Source organism: Mauremys reevesii, linkage group 3 (assembly GCF_016161935.1).
Source record: "Mauremys reevesii isolate NIE-2019 linkage group 3, ASM1616193v1, whole genome shotgun sequence".
Classification (NCBI taxonomy): domain Eukaryota; kingdom Metazoa; phylum Chordata; order Testudines; family Geoemydidae; genus Mauremys; species Mauremys reevesii.
This window is the reverse complement of record NC_052625.1, coordinates 203,240,820-203,262,502: the sequence shown is the minus strand read 5'-3', so window position 1 is coordinate 203,262,502 and position 21,683 is coordinate 203,240,820. Positions and strand designations below refer to the sequence as shown.

At 51.7% G+C, this 21,683-nt stretch overlaps 1 protein-coding gene across 1 annotated transcript in view; it reads right to left on the bottom strand.

Moving 5' to 3' along the window:
• Positions 1 to 5,367: 5,367 nt before the first annotated feature.
• The window catches only part of LOC120401197 (angiopoietin-related protein 7-like), a 38,098-nt gene continuing 21,782 nt past the window's right edge, over positions 5,368 to 21,683 (bottom strand). The window contains exons 4-8 of the mRNA XM_039530850.1: positions 19,649 to 19,871; positions 15,716 to 15,853; positions 10,897 to 11,113; positions 7,241 to 7,436; positions 5,368 to 5,514 (exon numbers count right to left, since the gene is read on the bottom strand). Of these exons, the coding sequence (XP_039386784.1) occupies positions 5,368 to 5,514; positions 7,241 to 7,436; positions 10,897 to 11,113; positions 15,716 to 15,853; positions 19,649 to 19,871 (921 nt within the window). The remainder of the gene's footprint in view (positions 5,515 to 7,240; positions 7,437 to 10,896; positions 11,114 to 15,715; positions 15,854 to 19,648; positions 19,872 to 21,683) is intronic.

Here is a 21,683-nt window from a genome sequence, read left to right as displayed (position 1 = left end):
CCAACTATACATACAAAATTATGGGGTCTAAATTAGCTGCTACTACTCAAGAAAGATCTTGGAGTCTGTGCCGTGGCGTCATAACAGCTAAGAGAATGTTGAGAACCATTAGGGAAAGGATAGATAATAAAACAGAGAATATCATAATGTCACTATATAAATCCTTGGTATCTCACATCTAGAATACTGTGTGCAGTTCTGGTCACCCCATCTCAAAAAAGATTGAATTGTAAAAGGTGCAGAGAAGGGGAACAAAAATGATTGGGGTATGGAACAGCTTCCATATGAGAAGAGATTTAAAAGACTGGGGCAGTTCAGGTTAGAAAAGAGATGATTAAGGGTGGATCTAGACTGTTCTCAGTGGTAGAAGATGACAGAACAAGGAGTAATGGTCTCAAGTTGCAGAGGGGGAGGTTTAGGTTGGACATTAGGAAAAACTTTTTCACTAGTAGGGTGGTGAAGAAGTGGAATGGGTTACCTAGGGAGGTAGTGGAATCTCCTTCCTTAGAGGTTTTTAAGGTCAGGCTTGACAAAGCCCTGGCTGGGATGATTTAGTTGGGTTTGGTCCTGCTTTGAGCAGGGGGTTGGACTAGATACCTCCTGAGGTCCCTTCCAACCCTGAGATTCTATGATTCTATGTGATAGAGGCCATTAAAATCATGAATGGTGCAGAGAAAATGCATAGGGAAGTGGTATTTACCCCTTCACATAACACAAGAACCAGGGGTCATCTGATGAAATGAATAGGCAGCAGTTTTAAAACAAACAGAAGGCAGTATTTCTTCACACACCACACAGTCAACCTGTGGAACTTGTTGCCGGGAGATATTGTGAAGGAAAAAATACAACTGGGCTCAAAAAAGACTTAGAGAAGTTCATGGAGGACAGGTCCATCGACGGCTATTAGCCAAGATGGTCAGGGATGCAACCTCCAACTGACATATGGTGGGGCTGGACGACGGGATGGATCACTCAATAATTGCCCCCTGTTCTGTTCATTCCCTCTGAAGCACCTGGCAGCAGCCGCTGTCAGAACACAGGATACTGGGCTAGGTGGACCACTGGTCTGACTCAGTGTGGACGTTCTTAAAAAAGCCAAGTGGCTTCTCTGATTTACCCCATCTCAGAAAATACCAGGACACTGGGGTGGTCGATTCCAAGACAACAGACTTCTCCATCGATTGAAAGGGGTAAAGCATGCATGACTCAGGAGCTGGTGCAGAATGACCCCCTGAAGATGGAAGCTCTCTGTTTATCCATGGAGCTGAGGACACAATGTGCCTCAGTACAGACCTGCCAGGAGAGCCTCCAGGGAAAGAGAAGAATTAGCTCTCTATGGTCTGCCAGTCCTTGGCCGCCCGCTGACACGGTCAAGGGGGAACCTGCTGGGCATATATATAAAGCTGACTACGGCAATGTTCACACTAGAGCGGCACAACTATGGGAATTTCTGTCCCTGCAGTGAATCAACTGTTCCGAGAGCTGGCGGCTCGGTTGACAGAATAATTATTCCATCAACCTAACCGCATCTACACTCATGTTAGGTCAACCTATCTATGGCACTCAGGGTGTGACATTTTTCACAACCTCGAGTGATGCAGTTAGGTTGACATAACTTTTAAGTGTATATCAGGCCTACATTGTTAGCCTGTGGAACTTCCTGCTGCAGGGTGTTACTGAGGCAAATAGCTTAAGACTCAGGACTGGATTAGACATTTATTGGCGCAGGAATGGAAGCTGCTGCACGTGGAGAAAAGAGAGCTCTCAATCCTCATGCCTCACTGTGAAAAGACCCATTAGGGAACCTGCTCCATTTCCCCAGCCAGTGCAGGGTTGGCTCATATGGGATATTATCCTGGCTAGTTTCAAAAAGCTCCAGCGATGGAATTTCCACTCCTTCCCTTGGGAACTCAGGGGACAGTCTTACAGACTTCCCAGCCAGGGAAGGTTTCCTCCACTGTTGCTGGGTCTGTTTTAATCACGCCTGCTGTGGCAGCGATCATCCCAGTGGGTGTAATTGCAGGGTAGCTGGGGAGATGACAGGGATGCTGCAGGTGCTGGGCGACAGATGGGCCAGTGTGTACAAACCTCCAGCCCCTAGCTACCCACCTCGTTCCAGCCCTGCAGCTCTGTGTCATGCCGACAGCCCGGGGGCGGTTCACTGGAGGGATGAGCAGCAGCCGGCAAGCCGCTCCGTGACTGGCAGCAGAGCCCCGGTTGGCCCAGCGAGGAGCTATCTTTAGCCCCGATCACATCTCTGCGGTGTCAGGAAAAGTGAAGCCCAAAGTGCACTAACATTATAACTGTTCTTCCCTCCCTGCTGATGTGCTGACGGGTGCTAATTACCTGGGAGCTGCGAAACATTTGATGAGACGTCCCACTGCTGCTTGGAGATCAGCCCGAGAGGGGTGCATGGCGAACAGGCAAGCTCCCACCCCTGCAGCCCCCCAGGACTCCCCCACTGCCTCACAGCACCCACCCTCGCAGAGCCTCATTGCCATGCTGGGCCCAGCAACAGATGCCCTTTCATCCAAGGAGATCTTGGCGCTTTGCAGTTCATTCCCATACCTCCCCTGTGAGGGGGGCGAGTAGAATTGAATTCCCCTTTACAGGTGGGAAGAACAGAGGCTCAGGCTGGTTGCAAAATCCACGAGCCTCGACTCCCGCCACTCAGCCACGGTGCTGAAAAAAGGACCCCAGGGGGCCTCAGGCCTCGTCCAGCCACTTGCCACAGCGCAGGGGATGTAATAGCGACCGATGTTGTTCTCCAAGTGAAGGGGACGTGAGAAATGAGTGGGGTGGGAAGGGGGAGGTAGGGTTAGTAGTGCAGAAATTGTCCAAAGAGAAATAGGCCGGTGCCAGCAGAGAGAAAGTGGAACATTTCCCTCCCTCCATCACACTCCTCTTTGCTGATGCTCCAAATTCTCCAGCCCTCCCAGGCCCTCATCCCGATCAATGGACTGCAGAGCGGCAGACCGAGCTCAGTGACCCTGGAGCAGGCTGGTGCCAAGGGGGAGAGAGCGGGGTGGAGCGGACAAGCGGACAGAGCAGTGGACCAGGAATCAGCAGAGCCGCTGTCTCACCCTGGGACCGGTCAGTCCCCTCTTTGCCTCACCTTTGCCCTCTGTAAAACGGGGATAATATTTACCACCCTCGCCAAGAACCTGGCGATCTATGGATGGAAAGAGCCAGGTGTTATTTAAACGCCCCCAAGCCAGCTCACCCCAAAGCCAGTCCACAGGGCACTGGGTACGGTCCCGCTCCCCTGTCTCTGGCTATTTATTAATAGATGGCCAGTAGCGCTAGTCATCACATGCCAAAATGGCAAGAACCTTTTGCGGGGGGGGGGACGTTCTGGGGGGTCGTACATCACAGCCAGTTGTCTCGGGGGGATGGTAGAGGGATTGGCAGCTGGCAGGGGGCTCAGCTGGGGCTGCTCCTCATTGAGGGGGTGTCAGGTGATAGCTGGGAGGATTAAGGGGGGGTCAGAAGGGTGTGGGTGTAGCTTTGACAGGGGTGCAGGCAGGTCGGGCAGCCGTGGGGGAGGGGGGAACAGGCGAGCTCTGAGGCAGTTTACCTAGGAGCCTCTGCCATCATGTGGGTCCACAACCCCCCTCCTTTGTTAACCCCTTCTTTCCTGTCACCCTCCCTCCCCCTTCTGTTTAACCCCACCCTGCCCTTTCCTTCCCAATGCACCCAGCCTTACTGCATTTCCTGTGGCAGAAACCGTTGCATCAGCCAAATGCCTGAACCCTGGGCCAACATTGGCCCAAGGAAAAGCCACCCAGAAATCACTTCCAGCCTTCACCCCCATACGCCTAAGGGGTAACAGCTCCTCCCCCACACACCTCAACAGATATCTGCCAGCCAGACTCTGTTATTAAGTAAATACAAATCTCCGCACACTTTTCTCAAGAGGGGACGCTCTGGCTTTCAGGCCCAAACCCTTCCCCCTGGTTATGGGTCTTGCAGGAGATTTGTGTAACACCAGCTCACAGCAGGTCCTGGGGAATCCTTTCCTTTACCTCTCAGGGCTGGGCACATGGTCCACAGGGAGCAGCCCCCTGCAGGATTCCCTCTTTTATAAAGCCCAGGGGCTTTCCCTTAAGCCCCCGCTGGCCCGCAGGTAATTAAAGGGCCAATCTCCCTGTGCCCCCTTCTTTACCCACCACCAAATTATGAGAGTGAGCACAAATCCAACCCCCCCGCTCCCATCCCCGTCAGGCTGCCTTTGAGGAAAACAGAAACCCACCTCACCACACGTTCTCTTCCCCGAGAAGGGACAGCCACAGTGAAAATGGGACTGAAATGGCAGCACTGGGAGGCTTTTGATGTCTGTTTTATTTGTGGCGCAAATCCCTGAGGAAACTCAGCTACAGAATGTCAGGGTGCCAGACACCGAGGGCAGAGCTGGCTGGGGGGGACAGTAGCAAAACTTCCCCCCACCCCATCTAACATACAGTTCTCCGCGTGCTGTGTACAAACATGTGTGAGGCAGGAACCGGGCCCCAGGAGGCAGTCGTCCCAGCTCTCCCCAGGGGAGATGAAAGCATAGCCCCATGCAAAATGGAGGCAGTGGGATGCATGATGGGCTTTCAACTCCAAATCCATGCAAGTCTCGCTTCCATAAGGGAATAGCAGAGCTCTGTCAAGCAGAGAGGTCTGTCTTTATACCAGAGTAGGGCCATTGTGTCCCACTAGGGGGCAGTGACAAACATACACCCAAGCCAGTAGAGTGTGTGAGTCCCCCTAGAGCTTCCCTCAGGTCATCGTTCGTTCTTGAGCTCACACCAAGAGCATCTGGGGTCTCCAGCCAACAATCCATGCCTGTATCCATACAGAGCCATCAAAGGGTGGCATCCGCATTTGGGCCGACACACCTGAGAAGCCGAAGCCAGCCAAGGGCACTGTCATGTGGCATGCAAGCAAATCCAGCATTCTTCCAGCAGAGGGCAGCGCTGCAGTCCCTGAAATCACTACATGGCAGTATCTCATGAAAAGTTTAAAAACATTTAAATAGTTCCCCTAAAAAATGTGATGCTCTTGGACCATGATCTTCCATCTTTGGCCTGTTCTCAGCCTTTGGCAGGTCCAGTCTAGGAGAACGTTGAGCAGTAAGATTTCACTCAAACTGGCCTTGGTAACACAGGGCTTCACCATTTAATCACACATTGAAGGCCTTCCTTTCTTTCTTTCTTTCTGGATTGTCTTCATTCTCTCGACCCTGCCCCAAAGGCAGAAGCAGGATGATATTTTGGGGCCTCTGTGGTCTCCGGAGTCAGTCCATCTCCAGCTATAACAAGCCACTCCCGTCCCTCCCTTCCTGGAGCTGGAGATCAGCTGAGAGGAGAAACGTCCTTGGTCCCTTCATGGGGAGAGATGGGGTCGGAAGGTGCGTGGACGGATCATCATGGTGACTTTCTTCAGGGAGTAGTAATCAGTGTCTTTCCACGTGTACCACACAATGCCGTCTGGCCCCAGGATCTTGCGGTTTTTTGTGGAGTATCTGCCCCCCTGTGACAGAGAGAAGGAGAATGTGAGGCATCGGAGACACTGAGAAGTGGCAGACTAGTCATTTGAAACCAGAACCTCCAATGCACTGGGGAGTATATATCTTAGGGACCCCTGCTGCTTCAGCCATAAGAGAGTTGCTGCTCTTTACTAGTGCCGGGAGTGCATCCAGCATTATACAAACACTCCCTGGCATCTGGAATCATCTCCCACCAGACGTTGACGGCCTGGAAATTGGCATTCAAGGTTGTACAACCTGGATTGTTTTCACTGGATGATAATTTATTGACAGGATCAGCAATGAAAACACTCAGGCATGAAATCCCGCATGAACAGAATTCAGCCGGGATTTCCCTTCCTTTCAGCGGGCATTGGCCCATTTACCCAAGAGAAAGGGTGAGGTTGCCTGGATGCAGAAGAAAGTTCTATTTTCTACTATGTCTGTAGGATAAAAAAAATTAGAGTTAGCTTGAGTTGGGTTAAAGAAATATGTATTTGTGTTGTATCAAGAGGCCCTGACTAGCAAGTAGAAGGAAGGCCTTAAAAAAATGAATTATAAGGCCAAAAGAAATGATGTAGGGAGGATGAATTGTTCAAAGACTAGCTGGTGAAATAAGGAGAAATGTCTAAAAAGAAGACCTCTGATGGATGGGGTGACTGCAGACGGTTTTCAATAAGACAAAGAGAATGTCTCTTCAAAGGAGTCAACATAGACCTTCCCACCCTACATACCAGTGGTATTTCCTATGTGAACCAAGATGTAATGAAAGAGATGCTGGTCAGCCGGAAAGAGGGGCAGCGATAAGGAGAAAAGACTTTGGGAGAAAGAAGGTTGTAAATATTATCTGGATTTAGATGAACTGTCTCGGACTGTTTTTAGCTGAAGTCAGTAATTGGCAATGACATCACGTTTTTGTCAAAGGGTATAAAAAGTAAACTCTTCAAGGGTTCTTTGCTAATTCCTGCCTGACCATGTTGGAGCCGACCAACATGGGTCTAAGCACCGCTAGGTTTAGCCTGTTTCTAAGTATCTTGATCAAATGCTTATAAATGTTTTGTTACTTTTTGGATGTAGTAAATTGCTTATTAGTAAGGCTATGATTTTGTCATGGAGGTCATGGAATCAGTGACTTCCAGAGATCTCCATGACTTCAGCCCTCGGTGGCTAAGAGCTGCAGGGCCCTCCCGCTGCCTGTCATGGCTCAGAACTCAGGGGGCCCAGCTGCCTGGCAGCTCCCAGCTGCTGCAGGTAACGGCAGGTGAGGGTGGAGATAGAAATGGCAGCTCTCCATTTTGTCACACATATTTTTAGTAACAGTCATGGACAGCTCATGGGCTTCCATGAATTTTTCTTTATTGCCCATGACCCGTTCTTGTCTTTTACTAAAAATATGCATGACAAAATCTTAGCCTTCCTTATTAGTTAGGCATGTTTAGAGCAATTGTACATGGTACAATTGTACCATTTGGCCTTGGGATTTAATAAAGGAATGTATGGTTACATTTGCGTTTGGTGGTTTCTCATATTAATATTAATAACTTCAAATATTATTAATAATTCCAGCAATGTCTTTCAAGGAAATCAAGGTATCTTAAAACAATGAGGTAGCGTCCAGCAGTGCTGTGGTTGGGCAGGCAAAGAGGAGCTGCTATTATATGTTACACAACAGGCTCCATGCAGCCTCACACATGATGTAGCAATGCCTATGTCCGTACGTGGCCACCGTACCTTGTAGTACACTCCATTGAGGTTGGAGAAGAAGCACTGATGATACCACCAGCCTCCGTGGGAGATCTCGGCACAGATGTTCCCCGTGTCGGGCGTGCTGAAACTCCTCTTGTTGTGGTACCAGGCAAACGAATCCTCCACTGTCCCACTGAAGCCATCCACATGCAGGCGGTAATCATTTGCCTCATCCTCAATGCTGCAAACAAGAGGAAACAGGCTGGATTGTCTCCTGGGGGTTTCTGTGTCTCCTTTCCAAGCTGGGCATTGCAAGCTCATCCGTCTGCACCCAGTTATCTAGGCTGGGCATGCTCAGTGTAACCGCATCTTGCCAGTTCAGGGCCCAACCCCCTCTCTCCCTTGGGGAAGATGTGAGTCAGCCCTGGCTTAATTCAAGTCTGCGTCTCAGAGGCTTGGGGTGGGTGGCCTGAGAACCTAAGGCAGATCAAGGACTAATGCCTCGGGCTGTTTTTGCTGTTCTTTAGGCAGTCCCTCTAATAATGTGGTTCTGCTTCTTAGTAGAGCTGACGCCCTGTTCTTCTCTTGGACTGAGTTGGAATCTCTTGGATTATCCCCTTGGGACCGAGGGGATAGAGTGGAGAATCAGCTGCTCAGCAGACTGATTGGTCTTTTTCTAAGGGTTTTGTTTCTCCAGTTTACCACCAGTTCATTTGAAATATCTCAGCCTCTGGGCTAGTCTAGATGACCCTGCCTGGGAGCTCTGACATGCTTAAGCAGAGAACACTGTACATTCACTAGGAAAAACCCGCTTTGTGTAGAATTATAGAATTATTGTGTGGACTAACATGCCCTAAACTAGATGGAACTAATGGGAACGCCCACAGTTACATCACTGAGAATGGAAGTTTCTAAGGGCTGTGGATCTGGCCTGACACCCCTATAGGGTGACCAGGTGTCCAGTTTTGGACCAGAACAGCCGGTCAAAAAGGGATCCTGGTGACTCTGGGGTTGGGAAGCAGCCAGCATGTCTGGCTCCTGGCCTTAGGGGCAGCCAGGGGGGTTTGCGTGCTGCCCCACCCCCCGCCCGCAGGCGCAGCTCCTATTGGCTGGATCAGGGCAGGGGAGGAACTAGCATGACTCGCGGGCACTCAGCGGGCAGCTGTTGAGGGGTCGCATGGCACATGCCTCTCCCGCTGCTGCCCGGCCTCTTCTCCTTGCACTCCTTGTGTGGCTGGGCTCGAGCTGCGGCCAACCGCGGTCTGTCTGTCACCCCATTGCTGGCACCCAGGAGTTCCAGGTATGTGTATCCCCCATCTCCGAGTGCTGGGAATGGGGCTGCATCCCCATCCCCCGTCACTGCATCCCTCCCCGTCCCACCCCACACACCCCTATCCCCCCTCACTGCATCCCTCCCCCATCCCATCCTGTCCTGCCCCCCTACACCCACCCATCCTCTCCACCTCCCAGAGCCACCCCTCCATGTTCCTCACCCCCCACAGCCCTGCACCCCATTCACCTCCACACACTGCTGCACTCCCATTATGTCCCTATCCACCCCTGTGCCCCCCACATCCTCATGCACCTGTAGCCTTCTGCCTCTCCCACCCCCCATCCTCTCTTCTTCACTGCCCCCTCTCGCCCCCACCCTGCTCTCATCCTTGGCCTGTTTCCCTCCCCATCCTCTCTCCTCCACCCCCACCCACCTCTTTTCCCCTCCAGCCCACCTTCCTCCCTTCCCGGCTGGGTGATTTAGGCAGCCCCTGGAAAAGTGTATGAAAAAGTGTCTCTGTGTAGGCAAGTGTGTGCATGCAGGCATTGTATGTGTCTAAGAGACTGTGTGTCTTTGTGTAGGGAGGTGCGTGTATCGCTGCATGTGTGTATACCTGTGTCAATACAATTTGCAGCCTAACTCTTTGACTTTTATTCCTTTTGCTGGCTTGCGCACAAATAAAATGGATGACATAAAATATGTGTGTATTCATTTCACAACGAGCTTTTAAAAGAGAAGTGAACTCTAAAAGCAGCGTATTCTTTCTGAAAAAGTGTTCTTGACTAGTCATTGCAGAAGAGCCGACGTATCGGACATTTCTCCGCACCTTTGTCTAGCGCCATTACAAACTCTTCATTGCAGATTCTCTGTTTTTATGTGTATGTCCAGCACCTACCACCCTGATCTTAGTTGGGGTCTCTAGGCACTAAACAACAATTGTAATTTTAAATCATGTGGCGGTACACGTGTTGGTGCATGCTAGATGTGTACACGGGGATACACGTGTGTATCTGCATGCTAGATGTGTACACGTGGATACACGTGTGTATCTGCATGCTAGATGTGGGAGTCAGTTTCTACAGATTTATTGATATAGGTATCTGGAGAGGTGCATTTCTGTGGTTGTGCTCTACGGATTTGTATTTGGGCTTCAGAAGTGGGTCTTTAATGGACTCCTTGCGGCTGTGATAACGTACGGTCCTAATGCCACACATAAAATTACAGTAATTTTAGTGAACAAAAAACATGGAGCTGGTTATGAAAAATGGGGAGGGGGAGGGAAAGAATCATGAAAACCTTTGAGAAATTTCATTTTTTTAAAATTACCCTTTTTGACTATTTTGCTGCCAGCTCTAGCGTCCTGTAATAAATAAAACCTGAACTTAGCATAATACATCTGTCAAAACAAGAGCTAGGCCTGTTTGGGCCTTGCAGTGAAAATGAGCAGGTGAGAGAGGGTGGGAGAGAGCAAGTGACAGAGGGAGGGGGGATGGAGTGAGCTGGGGGCAGGGCCTTGGGAAGGGGCAGGAGCGGGGCCTCAGGGAAGGGGGGCAGTGGGCAGGGCAGTGGGCGGGGCAAGGGTGTTCGGTTTTCTGGAATTAGGAAGCAGGCGACCCTACCCACTAAGGTCAAATGGAGTCTTTCCAATGACTCCAACAGACTTTGGATCAGCTCCATACCCCAGGGATTGGTGGACCTGCTGACCAGAAGCATGAGCTGCCTCGGCTTCAGGGCATAAATTAACCCCCAGGGTAATGTCTGCACGGCACTCAGCAGGTGTGATTTCCAGCTTCGGCAGGCATGCACGCACTACCTCTGCTTGAGCTGGTATCTATCACAGTGCAGCCCTGGCGAGTGGGGCTAGCTACCCGAATACAAGCCTATCGGCCATCCTAGACATGCACTCAGGCAGCTGGCCCTCCTGCAGCCACCCTGCTATTTTCAGGTGCTAGCCCATGCAGACTAGCCATGTATGTCTGCGAATCACATCTCCCCACTGCAATGGAGGCGCCCCCTGGCAAGGGTCAGGTAGAAACTTCCCCTCTGGGCCAGTTATTCCATATTTGTCTACTAGGCAGATTCTTGCCCCTTCCTGGGATGCCTCTGGGGCCGGTCACTATTGGAAACAGGACATCAGCATGGATGGCCCCGGTCTGATGCACTGTGGTAATTGCTGTGTTTCTACAATATGTTCCTAAGCCAAAATGACACACACCTGAACAGGCAGTGAGGCCTTACCCTCCATGGCACTTGTTATGGGAGTCAAGCAAATAGACCAGGAACTAACCATAACTTGGGGCCAATCCCACAAGCCTTCTGGGCCCCAAACTTCCACCGATTCCAGTGGGATTTCCATGCGCTAAGGCCTTGTAGAAGATGGCCCTCTGCCTGCAGCAGGAACCCAGGGAAGGGCACCATGCCCTCCTACCTGAAGATCTGGTAGAAGGCGTGCTTGTGCTTGTTGTTCCAGTCTTCCAAATCAATGCGGAGCGAGTAGTCCCCTTGGTTCGTCACCTTGTGAATGTTCTCGTTACCCAGCCAGAACTCGCTGTTTAAATCCCCAAAGCCGTCTTTGTACTCATTCCACGTCCGGGTGAAGTTGACCGAGCCGTCCTGCCGCCGCTGGATGACGGTCCAACCTCCACCTGCCAAGGGGAGAGAGGTGATGCTGATTTGAGTCTCCGAGTAGTGTCATTAGTGAGGAACCCAACATCATCCTGAGACAGAACCTTGACTCAGCTCCACCTTATACTGACATTGGCCGACTGGCCTGCTTGCAGAGACGTCTTCAACTAACTTTTCCCATCTTCATCCCTTGCACCCCCAGCCCCCAGAGGAAAGCTATTCTGCTGCTTCTGCAGCCGAGATAACTCTGTGATGTGCAGGGGCAGCTCTAGGCACCAGCAAAGCAAGCACCTGCTTGGGGCAGCCCATTTGCAGGGGCGGCAGGGAAGCTGAGAACCAACAGGGGGCTCTGGGAGCTGTAGTTCCTTGGTGAGCTCCCTGCCTATAGAGCCAGCCCTGGAGCAGGGAAAGAACTACATTTCCCAGCATTCCCTTGGCCACTACCAACTTGAAAAGAAGGAGGGGGACCTCATGCGGCAGCGTGCTGTGAGTGGAGAGTGGTAGGGAGACCATATTTTAACATTCAAAAAACAGGACACTCCAGGGGGAGGGAAGCCCCCCCACCACCATCCACTCCCTCCGACTGCCCCCCACAGAAACCCCAACCCATCCAACCCCCCCTGCTCCCTGTCCCCTGATCACCCCCTCCTGGGACCCCTGCCTCTAACTGCCCCCCGGGACCCCACCCCCGTCTAAGCCTCCCTTCTCCTTGTCCCCAACTGTCCCCTCCTGAAACCTCCCCCCAACTTCCCCCCAGGACCCCACCTCCTACCTGTCCCCTGACAAACCCCTGGGACTCCCATGCCTATCCAACCGCTGGCCTGTCCCCTGACTGCCCCCCCCAAACCTCCACCCCATCCAACCCCACTCCCTGTCCCTTGACTGCCCCCTCGGAATGCCCTACTCCTTTTCCAACCCCCCAGCCCCCTTACCGTGCCACTCAGACCAGTGTGTCTGGCTCCGTGCAGCTCCAGACACGCTGCTGCATACATGCTGCCATGCTCCTCCACGGAGCCCACAGCTTCCCCCCCGCACACACCCAGCACCTGCCTTCCAGATTTGAACACCTCAAAATTCAGGAGTGCTCAAGCTCAGTTTGGGCAGCTGTTACTTCATTTCTCCCAAATCAAATATACTGATCCACTGTAACTTGCTGTAGAAAAAGTTGGATAAAATTGAGCAAGAAATGCTCCCCAGTGGTTATTAGGACTGGAATTGCTATTTTCAACAGCCATTGCCTTTTTGTTTGTTTGTTTGTTTAAAAGGAAGACAGTGATATTGCATTGGCAAATTCCCCATAGAAAGAAAGTGGAACAAAAGAATAATAAAGGCAGCTCAACTTTTCCTCATTTATGGAGTTCAGTCTTATAATATGCATCCAGATCTCCTCCAATCACACCAGCTGAAAATTGTTGCACTTTACTGCAGCTCTGTAACCATATGGGAACCAATCCTGTCTGTGTTTTGTGCATGTCCAAAATTCCTGCTGAATGACCTGCCCTGGGAGCGAGTTACCAGTGACCCAGGGCTACGGCGGAAGGAGGGTGCAGGTGGGGGGAGGGGGGAGAGCCCAGGGCTGGGGTGTCAGGAGGCGTGTGGGGGGGGGCACTGGTGGGAGGGACGGGGGGAGCCCAGGGGTGGGGAAGCAGCGGGGTGGGGTGAGGGCACTGGTAGGGGAAAGGGGAAGCCCAGCGCTGGGGTGGCAGGGGGTGTGGGGGGGATAGCCCAGGGCTGGGGCCGCAGGGGTGTGGGGGGGGGAGCCCAGGGCTGGGATGGGGGGCAGCCAAAATTTTTTTTGCTTGGGGCAGCAAAAAACCTAGAGCCGGCCCTGGTGATGTGTATCAGTGGAGAGGTTTATAGATCACAGAGACTGAGTCTGATCTCCTGCACCAGTTCTGATGGCAACAGAGTTACTCCTCATTTATGTTGGCATGACCGAGGGCAGAATCAAGCTGATAAATTTAAAGAAAGACGCCTTTTAGGAATGAAATCGACTGGAGATTCCAGCGTGTTGGTATTATCACATATTGGTTCCACAGCCCCGCAGATATGCATGTAGTAGAAACCACACTGCATGAAGCATGTGTCTCTTCTAGAGAATCTCAGTGTGGCAGTGCGGGCTCTGGGAGGGAGTTTGGGTGCAGGAGGGGATTCTGACCTGGGGCAGGGGGTTGGGGTGCAGGAGAGGGTGAGGGGTGCAGGCTCTGGGAGGGAGTTTGGTGCAGGAGGGGATTCTGACCTGGGGCAGGGGGTTGGGGTACAGGATGGGGTGTGAGGTGTAGGTTCCGGCCGGGAGGCACTTACCACAGGCAGCTCCCAGCCGGCGGCACAGCAGGGCTCAGGCAGGCTGCCTGCATGCCGTGGCCCCACGCCGCTCCCAGAAGCAGCTGGCTGCTGAAACATCTTTGAGTGCTCCTTGGGGGAGGGGGACAGAGTGTCTCCGTGCGCTGCCTGCCCCCACAACTCCCATTGGCCAGGAACTGGCCAATGGGAGCTATGGGGACGGTGCTGGGGGTGGGGGCAGCACATGGAGCCACCTGCCCCTCCCCAACGGGGGCTGCAGAGACGTGCCAGCAGCTGGCCACTTCCAGGAGCGGCGTGTGGCCATAGCATGCAGGCAGCCTGCCTGAGCCCTGCTGTGCCGGGGCCCTCCTTAGCCCGGGGCCCTGGGCTGCAGCCCCTAAAGCCCCTGTGTTAATCCGGCCCTGTATGTAAGACACAGGAGGCAACGGTGCCGGCTCTACTGAGCTACCGTACTGTGTCCAGTTCTGCACACCAATCTTAAGAAAGGTGTGGACAAATTGGAGAGAGTCCAGAGAAGTGCAACTAAAATGATCAATGGTTTAGAGAATCCGACCCATGAGGAAAGGTTGAAAAAACTGGGCCTGTTTAGTCTTGAAAAAAGAAGACTGGGGGGGCAGACCTGGTAACAGTCTTCAAATACGGGAAGGTCTGTTGTAAAGTGGAGGTGATCAGTTGTTCTCCATGCCCACTGAAGGTAGGAAAAGAATCTGGGCTGAAACTTTCTAACTATAGGGGTAATTAAGCTCTGGAACAGGCTTCCTAGAGACGTTGTAGGATCCCCATCACTGAAGTTGTTTTAAAAACAGGTTGGACAAATCCCTGTCGGGGATGGTCTAGGTTCACTTGGTCCCTCTGCCCTGCACAGGGGACTGGATTTGATGACCTCTCAAGGTCCCTTCCAGCCCTACATTTCTAGGATTCTCAGTTTATGAATGGATCATTGTGGGCCCGGGACTGCATGCAACTCCATAGGCGAAGGGACTGAAAACAGTGAGGAGCAGTTGCTACAGTTTCGGAGATTGTACGCAGCTCCAGAGATGTATTCTCCTGGAGTGCTTTGCATATACTGATTTAGGCCAATCCCAGCGGAGAGGTCGGGGCAAAGAAAGAACTTGAGATATAAAGGCTGAGTTTGGGGGGATTTGGGGTCTTCCTTTTGATTCGACAACCAGACAGATCTTGGGCTTTAGGGGAACCCCAACCCTTGCTGAAAGATTGGAAAGTCTTTGGCCTACTAGGGCCCTATAAGACTGATGGGTGAGTCCTAGTGCATGAGTCTTTAGTACATGTGCAGGGACTTTTATTGTTTTATATGTTTTTTTCAATATTCTTTTCTGTCCTTAAAATAAATGTACCCTGCAGGGAAGAACTGTGTTCCCATTGGTAAAAACACTGCTATTGTCTGCCGAGAGAAAGCAATGCCCAGGGGCTGATCCTGAGGCAGTCTGGCTTGCTGGGGATATGCCAGTGTATAGAATAATAGAATCACAGAATCATAGAAGCGTAGGACTGGAAGGGACCTTGATAGGTCATCTAGTCCAGTCCCCTGCACTCAAGCAGGTTGAAGTAATAACTAGATCATTCTTGACAGGTGTTTGTCTAACCTGTTCTTAAAAGGCAAACAGCTGTGCAGCCTTAAAAACCCTGGTCAGGGGGAAGAGAGATGCACGTTTCTGCCCAAGAAAGATGACGCCTGGAAGCCTGAAACCAGACAGGAAATACAGGTGCAGTTACCCTGAAAGTGTGACACTGTCCTTCCCCCGTTTAACCCAGGCACTAGACTCCAAGAGCACAAACACATGAGCTCTTCCAGCACGGGCTGCACCAAGACGGAGAATGCGTCCTTGCTTGAATAGGTCCTGGGGGCTAGAAGCACTGGCTCCACCACTGCAGCTCAGTGAGACACTTCAACTGGGGTTCCTATAGCTGGTCTTCCAGAACTCCAGTAGGTGAGACTATCTCTACGAGTATCAGAGAGGGAGCCGTGTTAGTCTGGATCTGTAAAAGCAGCAAAGAGTCCTGTGGCACCTTATAGACTAACAGACGTTTGGGAGCATGAGCTTTCGTGGGTGAATATGCATCCGAAGAAGTGGGGATTCACCCACGAAAGCTCCTGCTCCAATACGTCTGTTAGTCTATAAGGTGCCACAGGAATCTTTGCTGCTTTTATCTCTACGAGGAAGCTTGTGCCTAGGTACTACGGTGTTGTGTGCTCTAGGTACATATCCAGAATACACAGAAGTCTGAAGCTGGGCCTTGGGCCCTGCCTGAGCCTTGTGAGAAAAGACGTTCAGGCATGCGGTCGCTTCTTACTATACCTTCCGTGTCCATCTCACACAGCACTTCTATTGGCATCCCACCAACAGAGGGCATAATGCTGTAGACCCCAGACCGCCGGATCCCGTTGTAGTAAATGGAAGCACAGTCTATCGGGCAGTTCTTTGCGTGCTTCACGTCTAAGACAGGAAACAGAGAGACACGGTTTAATATTAAGCTCATAGAAGGGAGGCAGGGCCGGCTCTGGCTTTTTTGCCGCCCCAAGCAAAAAAAAAAAAAAATCGGGGGGGGCGGGCCTGAGCGGCGAACCAAAAAAACCAACCAACCAAACAAAAAAAACCCATGGGGCGGCCAGCAAAGGAGAAAAGAAAACCCGCTGCCGGAGCCAGGGTACAGGGGGACTCCCTGTGCTGCAGACGTACAGCAGAGTGCACGCCCGGTCTAGCGGGGGGAGGGGGAGGGGAAGGGAGTGGGGGGGAGAGAGAGAAGGGGGGCGGCCAGGGCTTCAGCGGGGGGCTCGCCACATGGCCCCTCCCGCCACGCCGCCTGCCAGGAGGGCTCTGCACTGCTCCAGTCGGCTGGGAGGGAAGGATGTGGGCTGCCCTGCCGAGTTTGCTGCAGGGCACTCCCCTCCTCCGCGCCGCTGCCCTCTTCAGGGCGGCCAGAGTGGCGAACCATAAAGAAAAAGAAAAAAAAAAAGGGCGGCTGGAATGCTGCCCCTTGGAATCTGCCACCCCAAGCATGAGCTTGCTCGGCTGGTGCCTGGAGCCGGCCCTGCAGGGAGGACTTGTTCGGCTGAGTTTAGAACTCAGCCAAAAATTTTGAGTTCCAGATGTAGATCAGAGCTTAACATTTTTGAGGTATGAGCTCCGTTTTGTTCCGGCAAAATCTAAGTTCTGGGATTCCTCATGGACTGAGGGGTAGTTCCTTGGCATTTATTTCATTTTATTTTATCCCTCGGGGCATCCTAAAATTGGGGCAAGACTGATTTTCACAGACAAACTTCTATCCATTGCACAGAGCACAGGGGAAGAGAGTTTGAACCAGAACCCTGGATCCACACTCACTCACAATTTCAGGACATTTGGAATCAAATCTGGATGCTAACCAGAACTGTGTGGCTAGGAACTGTCTCTGAGCTGGAAGTGGAAACCACTCAGCTTGGGCAGATTGGATTCACAGCTGATTCTGGATATAAAATTCACAGCTCAGGCCCATCTCGACTAGCGCAGGCCTCCATGCAGTTGTTAGAATGACACATCCTTTGTTTTTAAATTAAAGCTTCTTTGCCGTTTAAGTTAAGGTGGAAATGGTAAGAGTTTTGCTGAGCCCAAAGTTCTGCTGGGCTCTTCCCTTCCGACACTGGGACCGAATGATCTAGTCCCTGTTTCCATTCTCCAAAGGTGGCCGGTGCTGGATGTTTCAGAGAAAGGTGTCAAACCTCCCATAATGCACCTTACATTGCTAGGCTTTGATACTCTGAGCTTAAAGGTGTATGGACAAGTGGCCAAACCCTAGCATCCTTAATCACGCCTCAGGGGCCGTGGAAGCTTCCTAACAGCACCCAAACCATGGCCCCACCCCCTGTGCCGCCCCTTCCCCAAGACCCCACCCTCACACTGCCCCTTCTTCTGAGGTCCCTCCCCCATACCACCCCTTCCCCCCCAAGGCCCTGTCCCCTCCTCCACCTGTCACTTGTCCTTATGGCCGGTAAAAAGCAGGAGGGCCATGGCCCCCTAGAATCCCCTATTCCAGTGCCCCTGCCTCCTGCTAGGGGCGTTGGGACACAAGGTGTGTCAGAGCCCGTGTCTACACTCCAGCGTTGACATACCCTGTAGCGGGCCGGTGTGGCTCCCTCCTCCCCTCAGAGGGTTGAGCCCCGGACCCACCTGTTACATACCCAAAGAGGGTTTGCCTGAGGAAAGGCTGAGTGAAAGCTGAGGAAGATCATCAGTGAGAACAATTCCCACCCACACAAATTCCCTAAAGAGCTTTGCAGAGAAAGGCGGCGGGAACAGGGGACTAACGGGAGAGATAAACTTCCTCTTATCCACGCTGCACCAGCCCAAACCCCAGCTGACCCTAACACCAAACCAGAAGCATTGCCCAGTTTGTGGGATTGAACGGGTTATAAAGAGTGAATTGCCGTTTTTTCCCCATGAGGTCACAACTCTGGCAACCAATGAAAGTACATTGGGAAAGGAGGAATGGGCGTTTCAACACTCCAAGCCACCAATTAGAGTGGCCATTTGCTTTGAGGTCTCCCATTGGCTGTGGGAAGTGGGGACAGAATGGAGAAGCATCCAATCAAGGCCACTGTTTGGGGACTGGTCTCTGAGTTCCATTGGACTATTTCTGGCCAGCTGATCCGGCAACGCTGCTAAAGGGAACCGTGTGAGAATAGCATGTAAGGAAATCTCACAGGGGAGACACTCTGGGTCTAGTTTCTGCTGCCTAGTGAGGGCATTAGCACCAGTTCTCCTTTTTCCAGCAGGCCATTTACTCTTCCAAAGAAATTAGTTATGTGTACCTAGTGGGTAGAGGAAATGGAGCCAAGCTATCATGGTATCTAAGGCTGAGAGAGCTGGCTTCATTTAAAACAAGGATGGTGGTTGACTCATACGGTCAGTAACCAACGAATGCGCCTTTCCTCCCGACGTCACTGACTCAAATCGGATTCAGGTTGGTAGGTGAAAGGCATTAACAAATCAGGCCTGTTGATCAGCGTGTGTAGAAGGTGTCAATGGGCTCAGCCTGCTTCTTACTGGATAAGTAGCCACATCTCAGAAACCACCGTCCTGCATCCTTTTCAGTCTTACGACAGAGGCCAAGAACTGAACGGCCAAGAAACCAGATCAGCGTGCCCATCTGGCTTCTAGAGCTGAGCGCTCCAGGTCGGGGCAGTGGCGAGGAGCTGGCGGAAATGTTTTAATCCCAACAGCTTTTCAGTGAAAAATGGGGTTTCGACCAAACTGAGCATTTTTAATTTTTGGTTGAAATTTTCCTCTTTTTCTAAAAAAACAAAAACAAACCGAAAACCTTTTGGTAAAAAAATTTCAGTTCTTGGTTTTAAAAAAAACAAACACACACCTCAGGTTTTGCTTAAAAAAAATCGATTTGGGTTTTCAAAAATTGTACCTAAAATGATTTTTTTTAACCAAAAACTTTTATTTTTTCAATGAAAAAAAATGGGAAAATTTCAAGAAGAGAAAAATTTTCCATGAAAATTAATTGACCTTTTTGGGCCAGCTCTAATTGTGGCACATTGGGCACAAGGGGCTCAGGACTTCTGCCTCCTGCCACACGGTGAGGGCATATCGCCAGCATCAAGACGACTTCAGGGTCATCTTTTCAGAGGCTCTGAGAACATGAAGCTCCAGGTGCAGCCTGTCGGTTCCGCAGGTGCTTAGTAATTCTGACAATCACAGCCCAGGGGGGCCTCAAATTGGACACCCAAAATCTAATTGTGAAACGTTTGGCCTAAAAACGGAGTGAAAGGCCATGAAATGCAGCGACATAGTCTAGTCTTATTTTTTACTATTGGCATTTAAGGCAACAGGCCCGATCTCTGATTGTGCCGAGCACGGTACAGCTACATAACAAAAAGATGGCCTTGCTTCCTCCCAGTCGAAATTATTTGGGACTTTCACCTCTCTTCATCATACAGGGGAAGGTTCCCTCTCATCTCTGCACTGCAAGTGGAGGTGTGACTACAACACATGTAGCCATACCTGAGCTAGCTTTCATTGTGCTAACTAGCTCTGGCACCAGTAGCAGTGAAGCTGCAGCAGCTCGACAGCTCGGGCCAGCCGCTCAAGTACATACCCAGGACGGGGTTGTACAGCTCATGCTGCTGCGCATTCTGCCCCAGCTTTCACTGCTATTGTTATTTCACTGCTATTCTTAGCTAGATCAGGTGTCTAGTCTGGATTCCAGCCCCTCACCCCCAGTCCATCCCAGGTATTCCCCATCACCTGGATGGTGCATCTCCTGCTGCGACCTCATCTCGGCAGGAACGAGGCAGCCGGGGTTGCGCCGGACCCACTCGGTCAGCAGGGAGATGTTGTGGATCTGGGCCTGCATGTCGTAGAGCAGCGTGGCTTGGATGTGCTGCAGCGTGCTGGCCTCGTTGTAATGCTGCTCCAGCTCCTGGACCCGCTGCTCCACCGTGGAATTCCGGCTGTTCTTCTCCTCATGCTTCAGGGGAGCCAAGAAACCAAAGGAGCATTAGCTGCAGGCAGGGCGCAGGGCTCAGCTTAGTGAGGGATGTCATAGGAGATAACAGTGCAAAGGACAATGTGGGACAGTGGACTGGAAACCAGCTGAGAGCCAGTGCGGAGGTCAGAACACCAGGGAATATGATCCTGGTCAGTGGCAGGTGCGTTCTGCACCAGCCTTCTAAACAGAGCTAAGGGGAAGCCCCAGGTAGCAGCCTGTTCTCTAAGTGACAATACATCCTGTTCACCCCTGGCCAGACAGCGATGGCAACAGCCATCCCGGCCACAGCTGCTACTGGGTCTTCAGAAAGCAGCTGTCAGGAATACTAATAATAATCTGATCAGTAAGCTGGAGAAATGCAGGGGTGGAACTACCATTAAGTGGATACATAATTGGTTAAGCAACCATAGAGAGTAACTATTCATGGACCGATGTCAGATTGGAGGGAGGTCTCAAGTGGGGTTCCACAGGGATCTGTTCTGGGTCCAGTGTTGTTCAACATCTTTATTAATGCCCTGGATGTAGGACTAGAGAGCAGACTGATCACGTTTGCAGATGACACAAAGCTATAGGGGGTTGCCAGTACTTGGGAGGATAGAGCTAAGATTCAGAAGGATCTTGATAAATTGGAGAACTGGGCTACAGACAACAAAATGAAATTCAACAAAGTAAAATGTAGGGTGCATAGGTGCTGACTCTGTGGGTGCTCTGGGGCTGGAGCACCCACAGACAAAAATTGGTGGGTGCTCTGCACCCACTGGCAGCTCCCCGCCCCGCCCCCCCATTCCAGCTTTCCTCCGCAAGCGCGCCACCGTGTCCTGCTTCTCCCCCCTCCCTCCCAGTGCTTGTGCCATGAAACAGCTGATTCGTGGGGCAGGGAGGGAGGGGGAGGAGGGGGAACGTGGCACGCTGGGGGGAAGAGGCGGGGCCGAGGCGGGGATTTGGGGAAGGGATCCAATAGGGGCAGGGAGGGGGCGGAGTTAGGGTGGGGACTTTGGGGATGGGGTTGGAATGGGGGCGGGGCCAGGGGCAGGGGGGCATGGGCACCCACCGGCGCCAGAGAAAGTTGGTGCCTATGGTAGGGTGCTACACATTAGGAAGAAAAACCAAATGCACAAATACAGACTGGGGGATAACTGGCTTGTCAGCAGCACTGCTGAGAAGGATCTGGGAGTTGTGGTGGATCACAACCTCAAAATGAGTCCGCAGTGCGATGCTGTTGCCAAAAAAGGAAACATAATTTTAAGTTGCATTAACAGGCATAACATGCAAGTCACGGGCGGTGATAGTACCGCTCTACTCAGCGCTGGTCAGGCCTCAGCTGGAGAACTGGGTCCAGTTTTGGTCCCCAATGTATAGAAAGGGTGGAGAGACACTGGAAAGGATCCAGAGGCGAGCAACAAGGATGATCAGAGGGATGGAAGGCAAGCCATACGAGCAAAGGCTGACGGATCTGAGTATGTTTAGTTTGGAGAAGAGGAGATGATAGCGGTCTTCAAATATTTTAAAAGCTCTCATAGAAAAGCTGGAGAAAAGCTGTTCTCTCTTGCCACAGAGGTCAGGGCAAGAGGCAATGGGGTCAAACTCCAGCATAGCAGATTTAGATTAAATCTCAGGAAAAACATCCTCACTGTAAGAACAGCAGGACAATGGACCAGACACCTGGGGAGGCTGTGGAAGCTCCTCCACTGGATGTTTTCAAAAGGAGGCTGGAGCCATCTGCCTTGAATGGTTCAGACACAACAAACCCTCTGTCTTGGCAGGGGTTAGACTAGATGACCCTTGCGGTCC